The sequence below is a fragment of the Thamnophis elegans genome, chromosome 4, assembly GCF_009769535.1.
Source record: "Thamnophis elegans isolate rThaEle1 chromosome 4, rThaEle1.pri, whole genome shotgun sequence".
Classification (NCBI taxonomy): domain Eukaryota; kingdom Metazoa; phylum Chordata; class Lepidosauria; order Squamata; family Colubridae; genus Thamnophis; species Thamnophis elegans.
In genome coordinates, this window is record NC_045544.1 from 95,779,748 (window position 1) to 95,795,330 (window position 15,583).

A 15,583-nucleotide genomic window follows, 5' to 3' on the forward strand; every position below is an offset into this window, starting at 1 on the left:
ATAATATATTCTTTTGATCCTGCCACTGAAATTACAAGGCTGGGAGAGTGGAACAATAATGATTGAGTCTCTGAAGATGGAGTCTTCTTGATCATCTGTGCATGTTTTCTCTATGTAATAACTCAGAATAATGTGGATATTAGTTGTTTTTTTTTAAGGTCAATATAGCGCTAACAGTTTTCCTCTTCTTTTCCTGTAGGGTGCTGGAGATCTAGAAGATCCGTGGTAGCCTTACAGATCTACTAAAATGCTTTTGAATCTGAAAAAAGGGGGAAAAACTTTTAATCAGTTTTCTTCAATACAAGGGAAAAATTCTGGTGGATTTCCAACATTTTGTGAAATGGGCAGAAAGATATTATTAGGATTTTCCATCATTTGTTCATGTTTGTGTTTTCTGATATTGCCACTCTTAGCATTGCCTATACTACAGTATTTTTACCAGCCTTGGGCATATTGGTTACATCAATATGGAGCCAGAGCCCTAAAAACCAAGGAATAATGCTTGGAGCACTTCACTAAATGTACATAAAGTACCATGGGATTGTAGTTGTATCCTGAAGACACTATGTTTAACAAAACTTACAATACGTGCACACCTGAGTGCAAATAATTGTAACAAGACACTTATTTCACCTTACCAAGATGGAAATCTTTTACAGCTCTGGGCTTTGGAAGTCATTCAGTTGGGCAATATGCTATAGGATGTTTTTTTCCCCCCAGTTTTACCTGTATTACCAGACTGTTAGGATTTCCCTACAGTGTCCAAATTGTGATATGTTGCCTATTGCTTGCTTGAGACAAAGTGTATTTGGCAATAATATAAGAAGATTTTAGGCATCTAAACAAATACAAGTTTTACGCATGTGTATAACACATCTTTAAACTCTTGCTACATCTTTTTAAACCAAACAACTTAATTTATGGTTAGTTGTAATTTGCTTTGACATCTCACTCATTGCTGCGAGTTTTTTTAAATGCTGAATATTTGCCTTTATTATAATGTAAATTGTGATTTTGTTCTAAATGTGGTTTTCTATAGTTTTTTCCCCTTTGATTTCTATCAGCTTAAAAGAGAAGTCTTGTGTAATATGGGTATAATTTTTAATTGTTTGCATTATTTACAAAGTTCAAATTATCACTTTGAGATTACTATAAATACAGCTAAAATTATCTATTTTAAATCTAAGAAAATATTAGAGATATTTTCATGGGTTCAGTGACCTTTCATTTTATAAGCAATGGGCATGGTACAGAGTGGCCGTCATGTAAGGTACTTGAAGATTCTTAGTTTAATTCTATTTTTGCAATAACCTTATTTTTTTTCTTAATTCTTTTGAGTTGTGCATGTATTGAGTCAAGTTAATGCTGAAAGTGGAGAAGAGTATTTATCTAAAAAAATAAATAAAAGCTATTGGGGAGGGGAAATAATGAATGTATCCATCTGTACATGACTTACATGCTGTGGATGCCTTGTAAACATTTTCCTATTTGTTTAAACTGTGTTTCAAACGAGGATGTAATTGTCCTTGTGTGTAGTTTAAGCTAATGACAGTCATCAACTGGTTTTGTGTGAAATAAAATTCATGGTATTTTTCTGTAACCTTCCTCCCCCTCCCCTTACCTACATTTGAGTGTAAATCCTTGTACACTCTTTTATAACCTGGTGCCTCCTGCCAGATTTCCCAAACATTTGGTTATGTTTTTATTTTGTTTTATTTTAAAGTTTTTTGGCAGTGGGATGGTCTAGAAAGGATTATTGCCACAATATATTTTATTTATTCATTAGATTTTAGCCTCGTAAGTTAAACGGTGTTTTAAATGATGATGTTAACAGGTATTTGTCCCTATTGTTTTTTTGTTTCATTTTCCTTTGGGGGTTGTTAAAAGCTAGGGAACGAAGAATGCAACATGGTTTATTGTTCAGACTGTCTGCTCTGGTCTAATCCTGTACTGATAGTACCTTCCCAGTATGATATTGTGATGTTTCATACAATACAGTGAACATAACCAACTTGTTATCTTCAATAAAGGATTGCTAAAATGGTGAGAGGCCCTATTTTGTGGGAAAACAAAGACAAAATTATTCAGTTCTGTAATAGGAAATTCCATATTGTATGTGTATTGTGATCATGATCTATAAGAAGTAATGAACTTAGGCCTTTTTTTTTGCAATGCTTGGGTTCAAATAGCAATCATGCATCAGTAATGTACAGGTTGATAAACAAGCTCAGTAATGTGCAAATAGATGTAGTCCATAAATTAAGATCTGTACATTTCATTGAATCAAAAACAGTTCAGAATTTAATATGAATTGAATGTTCAGAAGATAACAGGGCTTTATAACACATTGACGGAATAACTTAAACTCGTACTAATTACAATTGTACTGAACAGTTCTCAAAAACGTGATATTCAAATTATTGAGTTAACCGTATTATTTCTAACAATAACAAAAGTTTGTAATAGTGAAAAAATAAACAGAACTAAATTATCACTACTTCATTGCATTACCCTTAGAAACAGTATGGTTGACCAGATACTATTAACTGAGCTAGATCCATTTTCATTTGCATCAACATGCAGTTCAAGATTTTTTATTGCATGTCAAAACTAGTCTTTATACCTAATGAATATTATAGAAACCAGAGTTTACACTGCCATATCCTAAAACTGTAAACTTGTTCCTTTTCCAGTTAAATGTCCAAAGTATGGAATAATAATAAATGCGCTGTAAGTATTCATGCCAGAATGAGAACTCTAGATTACTAGTCCTGTACTGAAGGAAATATCGTCGTATTTATCAGTTTGCCCTCTCCTTGGGTCTGTACCCATTTTTCAGGGGTCAGGTAATACTTCGCAATATAAAGGGAGTTAATGCTAAGGACTGTAAGAAGAAGTGGGAATCGGGAACCTTCCCTCTCTCAAGTAGGAATTTTTTAAAAAAATAAATTTAGTCATTTCCATGAGTGGGAAGAGCCTGTCCATTCACTAAAAAAATGCTACAGTTCCAAACCAGTAGATATAGACGGGTGGTGCCATTGCAGAAGAGATAATCTATTCACTAAGATGTCCTGCTTCAAATAGTCATTCTATTGTAAGCTTTATTGCCACAATTTTGTAGGTCAAGTCAATGAGGAAATGTGTAAAAATACAGCCAAAACTGTTTAAGAAAGCAGTTACTATAACAATAATTTGATGCTGTCTGCAATTTAATGTAGGAATTAAACATGTCAAATATATTTATAATGGACTCATACTTATTGCCCTGAAACTCCATATGGCAACACTGTTTAAATTAATAGCTTACTTTGCTGTTTCATGTAAAGTACTGACTTACTTGAAATACTCACTGCAAGAGGCTTTGACTCAAATTTGATGCATTTAGATGAGTAAAGCTGGGCTTTATTTTACAGCAGTAGTCCCAGCTAATTTGTCTCTATAGGACAAAGTTCTGCCAGCCATAGTGGCATGTATGTTACTGGCAGACTATTGAGTTGATCCTAAGCTACATCTTAGCTTACTTCCAAATTAAGCCTTTCTACCTAATGCCTGTTACTATCACTGCCAGCTGAATTGGTTTTAAGCTACTAGTAACATGCAGGACTGCAGGGACTAATGAATCCTATCAATAGGAATCAGTGTAACAAAATAACTTGGTTATATAGTTTGCTGTTGTACGTATTTTATTTAAAAGTTTACAAAAACATCCCTAGAATATTAAATTTGGTTTTCATGCTAATTAAAGGTGTAACTTCGATGAACTTGCAAGCTATGCAAACCCACTTAGAAATTCAGATGATCAATGCAGGAAAAGTGTGCAGCATCTCATGGTGTAAGATTGGTGGGTTTGTTCCTTCAATACCAGTGTAAGTCGCTTCCTTTCATTTATAATAATAAAAACCACAAAGATTTCTGTGACAGATTGTTGGCTACTCACTTGATTGCCAAATACAACAGGTGGTTTAGATTTCAAATAGCCATCATTTAGTACTGGACATTCTAGTTGTTAGGTTCTGTCTTACCTCTCACATGATTTGTTTTAAGTTTTGATGTTGATGGAAAAAAAACAAACCTGGTCAGATCAATAGATATTTGGGTTTTTTAATTTTAAAGTTGCTGTATAGCTTTTATACTGGTCTTGTAAGCAAGATCATAGGAGATTGAAGCTAGATCAACTTTATATTCAATCAAGTTAACACAATAAGATTTTGTATGGATTCTAAATAGATGAGATGGGGATCTGTAAATGGCAGATTTATGTAAGATTTTGACTGAATAGGATTCATTTTGGCATTGTAAAGAATTTAATCTGTTACCAACATTACTCTCTGGCACTATAGCTTCCTCATGTTTTACAGCTGCTTTCTTGTGCTCTTTATGGTCTGTAAATATCACTTTAACATCTAGTCCAGCTTTCTCTAAGCAATCAACTTTGGATGTGTTTGATTACAATTCCTTTCCCCTCAGCCAAAGCAACCATTATGATGTTGTGAATTTAGTCCAAAACATTCAGGCAATTCCAATTGGGGAAGACTGATCTTTTAAAGATCCTGTTTACATAGAAAACCATGTAACCTCCATTTGATGAAGCTGTAACATTCTATGATGCCTGGGGTGTCTGTAAATGTGTGAATCTGGTGCATGTCAATCTGTTCATAAGTATAAACATACTGTTTGTATCATAATTGTTCTTGTTTTTTTATTTGTGGTGTTGAATTTACACTCGGAGTATTTTAACAAATCAATTCTAAAAATAGAAAAGAATACTCATTCCACTTAATGTTATATTTGAATTGTGCATATGGTATGTACTGTCAAAGGAACAGAAGCGCCAATATTTCTTTTAATATTGTTAGTGGCATAGATGATGACCGCATGAATCCCAAATGCCTGCTAAACATATGGCAAGCTAGTGGCTCTGAAAAATAACATGATACTGAAATTTGTTTTTTTGTTCCTTGCATGTAATATAAATGATAATACTTTCACATTCTTATTGCTGGAAACCATTATTTCTTCCTTTATTAACTCACAAAAAGTCCATGAAAATGATTACTAAATTGATGAAGTTAGCTTATGAGAGGACAGATAATTAGGTAGTTGCAAACTTAGATGCTTTAACTAAGTTATATTCTGACCAGCTGAAATGTCTAGAGACTTTGCAAACACTTAACTAAAACAGCAGCTCATCAGAAGCTCCTTCATATCCATGTAGCTATACTCAAAGGTTACTCCAAAGGTTATACTTTGTCTAATGGTGGGAGGATTGGAAGTGAGAGTCATTTGCACACATAACACAAATTTCAAAAAAACAAAAAGGGTGAGTTATTAGATGTACAATGGTGACCAACTTCTTGTCCCATTTAATTAGAATGTAAATATAGCTGATTTATTGGGTTTGGCTAGTAAAGGATGGTATTGTAGAAACCTCCACTTTGGGCTCTTTTTCAAGATGCTATGGATATGAAATGTCTTCTGTAGCCAGATCTGTGAGTTATTCCCAAGATCAGAAGAATGGTTAGTCTCGGGCCATGTAGCTGGAGGGCCTTGTTTTACATAGTTTTTTTTTAATCACACTTGGTAGAACCTAATGTTTCTGAATGGAGTTTGCAAACCCCAATCTGTGGAGCTTTTTATTTGCTTTTATTCTTAAACGTTAACCTGTGCTTTAAGCTGCTATTATATAAAACACCCAAGTGCTAAGAGATTCTCACTTCTTGTGTGATGTGTCTATTTGACCTATACAGTTCCAGCTGGTTCCCTTCAAAATCTTCAACTGCTTTCTCAATAAATAAAGATAAACAAAACAATGAAATGATTGTAGAACAGAAAACAACTGGGCACCCAATTAGATATGATGAATTTTAATTCCTCATCTGGAACAATATGTGGAGATACCAGTTTGGAGAAAATTGCGCTCTCGGAACATCTGGTAGCAGAGCTCTGCAATGAAATGAACAACCCTTTTGGTCTGAGGCCAAATTGGTGCTAAGGTGTAGCATTACACCTACAAAAGTGCGAAGGTGGAAAGAAGTTCTACTGGGGTGGGGGGAATCTTGAGGCAGCCAAGCTCAGACTGAGGTGGCTTCAAGAAAACTTCCATCAGAAGAGGTTTTAAGGTGTGGAAATAATCCAAGTCCAAATCAACAAAAGCAGAGGAAAAGCATTCTGCTGTAGCTGTTTGGAGTTACAAGGCTGAGGTGGAAAAATCTGGTTCAGAAGAAGTGACAACTTGTTTACTAGGAAAATTCTTAATAGGAATAGTAACCAAACCTATGATATCTAACTACAGTTAAGTTTTCCAGTTCAGTATTAAAGAATATTCCCTAAACAGCTACTGGTTCCCTATTATAAATAGAGGTCATCTTTAAGGGCAGCCACAGTTTATTTTGATGACAGTCATTCAACTGTGAAGGATTTATTATACGTGCATCCCCCATGTGTAGAATGGTCCTTAATGTGGTTTGATTTATTTGATCTATATAGGCACAATTTCTAAGAAATAACCCGGGACTGCTTTCAAAGAATAAGTCACAAAAAACTCATCACAATAAACCACTCCATTCACCAAAACTGAAAACACAAATAATAAAAAGTATGACACTACATTGGAAGATGTTCCAAAGAGGAAACTCATAAATTTAATAAGGTAAAGAAATCATGCGGCTTCTGGACTTCTTTCCAGTTCTCCTATTCGCAACAGCCAAAAGACTGTGCCCAGGGAAGTCCAGGATGGGCTGTGTAAGTGCTGAGTCACGTGATGGGCTGCCCAGCTGCTTTTGTTTAACTAGAACTGGCCTCTTCAGATTATCTAGAAAAGTCCCTGCCTTCTTCATACAAGTTCTGTTTTCTGTTTATTGGGAAGAAGAAAAAGAGTTAATGTTCATTCATTCATCATAGGTATTAACCATACATTTATGTTGCTATATTTCTTCCACCATTCTATAATTTTATTTCTGGAAACCTGGACATAATTCACCAAGTCTGCTAACACTTTCCATTTTAGCTGCAGAGTAGTCCTTTTCTTTGCAAAACAGGTGAAACTAGAGTCAGTGTGGTGATGTGGCTAAGGCATCAAGCTAGTAACCAAGAGTTATAGTCCCACCTAAGGCACAAAGCCATCTGAATGACCTTAGGCCAGTGTCAAAACTGTGGGACCTGTCTAGGCAATCTCCAAAAATCACATAAATTGAATGGAAGAAGAAAAAAACCACTTGTTTTATTCAGGATACTATTTTCTGCTCACAGGAAGTCAAGAAAACATTAAAGCCTATGATCCATTACCTGCAGCCTGAAATAATATAACCCACTTTGTAATCTCTTATACTTCATTTTGCTATCATGAATATAAATCAGATTTTAGTCTATCCTTCTGTAGGACTTGCAGGGAAAACCAGATAGGAATCACAACCAGATGAGCTAATTCTACTTTACAGTAAAGTCATAGAATCTTGCAAGTCTGAAAGTTGATTCTCCCCCACCCCTGGCTATTGTCTCCTTTACAGCCTGAGAAATTAGAGATGGTCTCGGAGTCTTCACACGCTATTCAGCTGCCAGCTATTCTTTTTCTCTAACAGTTGACAGTATCTCATGGCCCAGTCTTCTAATGTCTTTCTTGTGTAGCATTACACCTACAAAAGTGCATATGTCAAGAAAACTCTAACCTATGACTCATTTTGAAAATAAATGCAGCTTTACTTTCTAAATGAGTCATGGACAAGTTTTCTTTAAAAAATGGGAATGGCTTTTTATGGCATCTCAGATGAACTTTTATGCTACCCATAAAATAATGTAATATATCAGCTAATATAGTACATTCAGAAAGTATTCAGACTCCCTTCACTTGTCAAATTTGTTACACAGCAGCCCGATTCTACAGAAGTTGAAGTTCATTTTTTCTCAATCTACACTCAGCACCCCATAATTACAAAACGAAAACAGTATTTTAGAAATATATTACTTTTTTAAAAAAAAAATCTGAAATATCACATTGGCATGAGTATTCAGATCCTTTGCAACAACACCTGAAATTTAGATCAGGTGCTTCCCATTTCTTTTGATATTTGCTGGTATGTTTCTACAGATTGGAGCCTGTGATAAATTATATTGGACATGATTTGGAAAGGCACACACCTCTCTCTAGAAGGCACCACAGCTGACAATGCATACTGTAGCAGAGCAAGAGCCATAAGATCGAAGGAACTGTCTTGCAGAGCTCAGAGACAGGATTATTGCAAGGCACAAATCTGGGGAAGGCTACAATAAAATTTCTGGTTTCTAAGAGAGCAGTTGCTTCCATAATTCTCAAATAGAAGAAGTTTGGCACAACCAGAGCTCTTCTAAGAGCTGGTCCCCTGGTCAAACTGAGCAATCTAGGGAGAAGGGCCTTAGTTAAAAGGGTGACCAAGAACCCGATAGTCACTGACCAAGCTCCAGAGATCCGGTGTGGAGATGGGACAGAGTTCCAGAAGGACAACCATCATATAGCCCTCCACCAATCTGGGGTTTATGGCAGAGTGGCTAGACAGAAGCCTCTCCTCAGTGCAAAACACATGAAAGCCCACTTGGAATTTAAAAAAAAACATGTAAAGGACTTTCAGATTGTGAGGAACAAGCTTCTCTGGTCTGATGAAATCAAAGCTAAACTCTTTGACCTCAATTCTAACTGTTATGTCTGGAGGAAACCAGGCATCACTCATCACTTCCCATATCATGCCAACAATGAAGCGTGGTGGTGGCAGCATCATTCAGCAGCAGGGACTGGGAGACTGGTCAGGGTTGCGGGAAAGCTGAATGGGAAAAGTACAGGGATATCCTTAATGAAAACCTCTTCCACATTGCTCAGGACCTCAGACTGGGTCAAATGTTCACTTTCCAACATGACAATGATGCTAAGAACACAGCCAAGACAACACAGGAGTAGCTTAGGACAAATTGTGAATGTCCTAGAGTGGCCCAGCCAGACTTGAACCCTATTGACCATCTCTGGAGGGACCTGAAAATGGCTGCCCCAATAGTCGCCATCCAACCTGATTGAGCTTCAGAGGATTTGTAAGAAAGAATGGCAGAAAGTCCCCCAATGCAGGTGTGCAAAGCTTGTTGCGTCATACCCCAAAAGACTCAAGGCTGTAATTCAGAGGTGGGTTCCTACCAGTTCTCACCTATTCGGTAGAACCGGTTCACCAAATCTACCGAACCAGTTAGAAGAGGTTCCACCAGTGGACCCGGAAAGCAGGCCACACCTACAGAAGAGGTTCCAAATTTTTTTGAAACCCACCACTGCTGTAATTGCTGCCAAAGGTGGTTCAACAAAGTACTAAGTGAAGGGTCTGAATACTTATGCCAATGTGGTGTTTCAGTTTTTTTCTTTTTAATAAATTTACAGACATTTTCAAAATTCTATTTGTACTTTGTGATTATGGGATACTGAGTGTAGATTAATGGGGGGGGGTGAGGGGGGAGGAAATTCAACCACTAGAATTGGGCTGTAGCATAACAAAATTGTCAAAGTGAAGGGGGTATCGATGCACCGTATATTAAAAATATAAGTCATGGCAATACCTTAAGTAGGAAAAATTAGAGAACTTTACAACAAATTATGTTAAGGGTGATATTACAGTTTTGAACTTCAAATATGGACTGCATTCACTTTTTAATATATTAACATACAAGCCCTAGGCTATGCTATTTTCTGAATGTCTTACCAATTTAAAACAGTCAGGAGTACAAATAGTCCTCACTTTACGAGCACAATTGGGAATGGACTTTCCTTTGGTAAGAGTCATAAAGTAAGATATCATCGAACACATTGTGTAATGATGGCAATCCTATCAACCAAGAATCACAGATTGTTAAGTGAGTACCTATCCCAGTCCAAGCCTTCTATCGGTGCCTTCTATCCTTAAACCTCAGTAAGGTAAGGGATTACCTCAAACTAACCCTATTCACCCACTCACCTACCTCAACACACACACACACACACATACAAACATCTCTGCCCTTTGGCTCTCCTGCATCCTGTCTTGTGGGGTGACAAGCAGCCTCAGAACTACACAGCTTAGGGGCTGCTTGAATGTCCTGGAAAGTCATAGCTACCTCAGCCCTTAGTTTTTCTCACTACCCAGCAGAGTAGGGATACGGTGGCTCAGTGCTGAGTTTGTTGATCAGAAAGGTTGGCAGTTCAGTGGTTCTAATTCTTAGTGTCATGTAATGGAGTGAGTTTTCGTTACTTTGCCAACCTAGCAGTTCGAAAGCATGTAAAAATGCCAGTAGAAAAATAGGAACCACCTTTGGTGGGAAGGTAACAGCATTCCATGTGCCTTCGGCATTTAGTCATGCCGGCGACATGACCATGGAGACTTCTTCAGATAGTGCTGGCTCTTCAGTTTTGCAATGGAGATGAGCACCGCCCCCTAGAGTCTGGAATGACTAGCACATATGTGCAAGGGGAACCTTCACCTTTACCTTACCCAGCAGATCTTTGCCTTTTTTGCTCACATTTGGTGACAAGGCATGCCAACCTGGCTGCTGGGCTGTGTTGCAGTACGCTACATCAAGAAAGAAAAGAAAAAGAAGACAGAAAGAAAAGAAAGCCTTAAGCCACACTGTGTCAGAATGCCCATTCACACTGGGCTCCTGGGTGAGGCTGGGCACGCCTTGCTCCAAGAGATTTTTCCAAAGGGACATTTTGCCACCCTCTAGCCCTGATGTGGTTTTTTGTTTTCTTTTTCATTTTTTGCAGCTGAAGCCCGGCAGCCAGGCTAGGCACACCTCTTCAGCAGCAAGTGAAAGAAGGGCATGGAGGTCAACTGGGTCAGCAGTGCAGGCAGACAAAAGGGTATAGATAAGGTTAGATAGGCAAGGGGAGAGATGAAACTCCCCTGTGGCCATAAGTTGTGTGCAGGCTGCCGAGCACCTGAATTTTGACCATGGGACCACAAAGTTGTTGGCATAACTTCAGATATGGGTCATATGTCCCTTTATTCAATATGATCATAATGTTGAATGGTTGCTAAATGAATGGTCAGAACCCAGCAACTACCTGTATATTATTTTCACAAAACAACATCAAGGGAATATAGGTGTGGCTTCCAATTAGTCCCTCTATCAGAGTAACTATCGAACTAAAAACCAATCAAGTCTATTTCAGCTTGTCAACCTGTTTGCTTAGTTTATGCTTCAGAGAGTCAGTGTGAATCTAAGAAATGGTCAAACAATCATGGATAAGTTACCCAAGAGAAAATGTACAACCAACCATTGGCTATTTCGCAGCAGCTGTCTGAAATGGTGGGCAAAGCTTTTCAATTCTTGCTACAATGATCTTTCCGATTGTGGGTGCCAGGTATCTGTTCCTCCATGCAAACAATATGCTGTAAAATTGAGCCAGAAATTGAGGGTCCTCAGTGCTCTTTGATCTTAATTGTTTTCTTGCAGACATTTCATTAGCCAAACGGGCTACAATCCTTGTCACAAATGTCCAATCCCATTTTATGGAAGTCTGGTCAGGCCAACCTTTGCTGCATCAGACCTACTTAGTCAATTTTTTTCTTTAATTCCAAGAAATCTGTATGTACAAAATGAGAGCAAAAGTCCTTTATTTCTAGTGGTTTTGCTTTTGTTGCTCATGACAAGTAAATTTAAAAGGATTAGAGAAAAAAAACAATGAAGCTCAAAATCAAGAATGAACTCAAAGCCACATTTTTTTCTTATTTAACAGTTGTATTTATATAAAATGTGGACATCTTCAAAAATACAAAAATCCTTTGTAATGTAGGAAATCTTATGGGCATTCTGATTGGAAACTAAAATCTGTTTGGTTTACTTCTCCTACAAAAGTGAACTGAAAAGAACTGGAGCCAAGAGAGAGTTTCTACCTTGCCTTCCCAGCTGTGTGGAATCATCTCCCCCAAGAAACTAGACCTGCTCCTTCAGTTATGGCATTCCAGATGGAGCTTTTCCAAGGAGTATTGAATATATAATTGTCACCATTGTTTTATTTTGGATCCTTATTTATTAATGTTACTATTCTTGTTTGGATTATGTTGGGGATTGATGACGGTTACAGCTGGAATAGTTTATTTTAAACATCATCTTACTTTTACTGAATACATTTTAATTTTTTACATTTGTTCTTATAGATGGTGTTTTTTTTACTATTATAATATGTCAGGTGTCCCTAGAAGATTTTCCCAATTATAAGTGTGATTCATAAATGAAGACTCAGAAATTTTTTAATGATAGTTACATACAATACAAACACACACACACACAGTCACCAAAATAGCATAAAATATGGTTGTCTCCATTTTTAATGATTATAATAATAATACTTCTTGCAGACTTAAATCTTAAAGGTATAAGCCAAGTGAGTCACTCAACCAATTCTTGAGCAAGTAGAGCTGCTGGAAGAAGACATCCTTTCATAGGGAGGGACAACTTAGACAAATCTTGTATACAGTGGATCCACTTTTTGATATATTTAAATCAAGTACTGTAGCCATAATGGAGTTAGTTGCTGTTATGTATCCAACACTATCAAAGTAACAGGCATATTGCAGGTTAATCAAGTCATGTAATAATCAAATGAACTCAAATCTCTGCCCCAGGTATCGCGGGTTTTGAATATAGCAACAAAAGTTCAATGTAACACATTTTTGGGAGTATAAGATGCACCAAGGTTTTGAAGACGCAAATTTAAAAAAAGTTTTTGCACTCTGCAAACCTCCCAAAAATGGCCCATTTTTCACGAATAGCCTTTAGGGTGCTTGCAGAGTGCTCCTGGGGGGTTCCCCCCCAAAACAAGCAAAAAATGGGCCCTTTTTGTAAAAAAAATTGCATGCGTAGCCTTTAGGAGGCTTATAGGGTACTCCTGGGGGCTGGGAGGGGCAAAATTTAGCAAAAAACAGCACATTTTTCACACATTTCTGCCTTCCCCAGCTCCCAGGAGTACTCTGAAAGCCTCCTAAAGGCTGTGCGTGGTCATTTTGGTGAAGGGAGCGGGGTTTCAGGAGACAAAAAATGCTGTATTTAGTATATAAGATGCACCCAGATTTTCAGCCCCTTTTTTGAGGGAAAATGGTGCATCTTATACTCTGAAAAATATGGTATATCAATATGGTGATAGACATGTAGGATTCTATTATGATGGACAAAGAATTTACAGGCTAGTAGTCATGATTTCTGTGGTCCTTTCCAAACCTGGCTGCAAAGATTAAACATTAATTATGTTTTATATATTAACAAGTAGGAGGTCCATATCTAGGTTCTTAGTGGGATATAAGTTGTACAGGAATGGGAAAAGAAAATGGTTAGCAGCAGCAATTTTGGGAAGAGAATTTATATATATCCAAGGCTAAACTTTGATTTTAGGGCCTTGTAACTTATTACAGAGTGTCTTCCTTTCATATTTATAGTCTCATAAGTCATAAAAAGGAGGGTTTTGAAAAATTGTGAATTCAAATTGAATGTCAGGCCTGCAGCCATATTCATCTTGGATCTTTGGCCTGCCACACTTTCTATTATTCTACTATGCCATTTCTATTATGAGAAAATGGGAGGGGGAATGGCATGGAGTTAAATGCTAGGTAGCCAAAATAAAATTCCTTTCTAGAAGTCAAGGTCATCCTTTGTCTCTACACCTCTGCACCTGACCGGAACTGGATGGGTGGAACTGCCAGCATGGCAGTAGAAGATTGGACCATGTGATGGACTTGTTGGTGTGGGTCAAGATCATTAACTTTCAACTGGATGGGGAAAACTGGGAAGCTTTCAGATTCGGGTTTTCCCAGATGTGCCCAACATGGCTTTCTTAATAAATTGGAACTTTGAGCAATACTTTGCCTTGGACTCTGATTTAATTTTGGATGCTATTTGGAACCCTGACATTGAATATAATTCAAAAAATGTAGAATTCAACTTCTACAAAGTATACATGACTCCTATTAGGGGACCCTTCTACCATGATCTAGTCCCCATTAAGCCAGACATGAGCTTCATGCAATGACGTTCTCATTCATAATGGACTGTTCATTCCCTCTCCATTTTTTCAAATAAAAAATAAAAAAATGCTCCAAACGCTTGCAAACATATTAAATATTTGGGACCTCTCTATTATCACACAAGTTGTCATGTCACATTGCTGCATTCTCATGGGATTTGTCAATTTTCCCAAGTTTAACCATTGAAAATGACTTTAAAAGGGAATTGATTTTAGATTGCTTGTTGTCAAAGGTTTAAGCCTCCCTGGGCAAATTCTATCTTTCAATGAATTCCTGAATGAACAAAAGCTGAGACAACTTATCACACAGTACAAAAATTAAAAGACATTTTTCCGCAAATTTGAATGCACATTACTATTTGTATGCAGCTGTTTACAGACTCAAAAGAAGAAAACTGAATATAGGAAGTGTGAAAGGTTGAAGGGCGTTTACAACCATTGCAGTCCGCACAGCAGTGTGCCTGTCCTCTGGAATGAAGTTCTTCAAGAGATCTGGGTGATTCCCAACCAAAAAGACTTCAGAAAGCCTGAAAGACTTGATTTTTGATTCCCCTTGCACGTTTTATTGTTGATCTTCATCTGCTTTTACATATAATCTTTCCCTTTGGGTAAAAAAAAAAATTCTTGGACAGGCTTGGTGAAAACTGAAATTTTAGTTTTTCTTTTTAGAGACTTACCAAATCAGGTGAACTTAGGATGTTAGCTGTTATCTACAGATTCTTTGTTCTTTTCTTTATGTGTTTAATTGTAATGCTTTTCTTTCCCTTTGGGGATTGTTTGTGTTTATTTTATTTATGTGTTTATTTTATTTATGTATGTATGTTAGTTTGAAAATGGATTAATAAAATTCTTTTTTAAAAAAAACTTATTAGGAGCCAAGGTGGCGCAGTGGTTAAATGCAGCACTGCAGGCTACTGCTAGATCAGCAGGTCAGCGGTTCAAATCTCACCGGCTCAGGGTTGACTCAGCCTTCCATCCTTCCGAGGTGGGTAAAATGAGGACCCAGATTGTTGGGGGCAATATGCTGACTCTCTGTAAACCGCTTAGAGAGGCCTGAAAGGCCTATGAAGCGGTATATAAGTCTACTGCTATTGCTATAGTTTAAGTAAGTAAATCAGCTTTGACTTTATGCTAATTTTCTCTCCTTCTTTTTGGGTGTTTACAGGCCTGAGAGGGGGATGTAGCCGGTACATTTTTAAAAATTTCAAAACCAAATTTTGAAAAAGAAAAACAATATTGGATATATACTTCATACTCTATACATTGTGTGTATAGTAAAACCGCCTTGCAGGCTTGTTTCACATAACCTTTATTAATCTGAAACAGTCATTATGTCATTTGTTGAATTTTAATTTCACTACTTATTTATTTACGTTTCCATCTAGTTTCATTTCATTTATGAATATGTTTTATATTTCCTTTCAGTTTATGAATGGTTATGAAATGTCATCTCAAAAATCTGTATATTGTTTCATTGTTTAAATACTAATGTGTATTATTGTTTTTATTATCTTTTACAGAAGTAAAAGATCTTTTTAATATATTTGCTTGAATTTAATTATGTTTGGATATAATTAATAAATGTAC

General features: G+C 36.9%; 1 protein-coding gene across 1 annotated transcript in view; it reads left to right on the forward strand.

The window, feature by feature from the left end:
* PPM1B (protein phosphatase, Mg2+/Mn2+ dependent 1B) overlaps nucleotides 1-4,685 on the forward strand; it is a 66,944-nt gene extending 62,259 nt beyond the window's left edge. The window contains exon 7 of the mRNA XM_032217088.1: nucleotides 200-4,685. Coding sequence (XP_032072979.1) covers nucleotides 200-229 — 30 coding nt within the window. The 3' untranslated portion in view covers nucleotides 230-4,685. The remainder of the gene's footprint in view (nucleotides 1-199) is intronic.
* The last annotated feature ends 10,898 nt before the right edge of the window (nucleotides 4,686-15,583 follow it).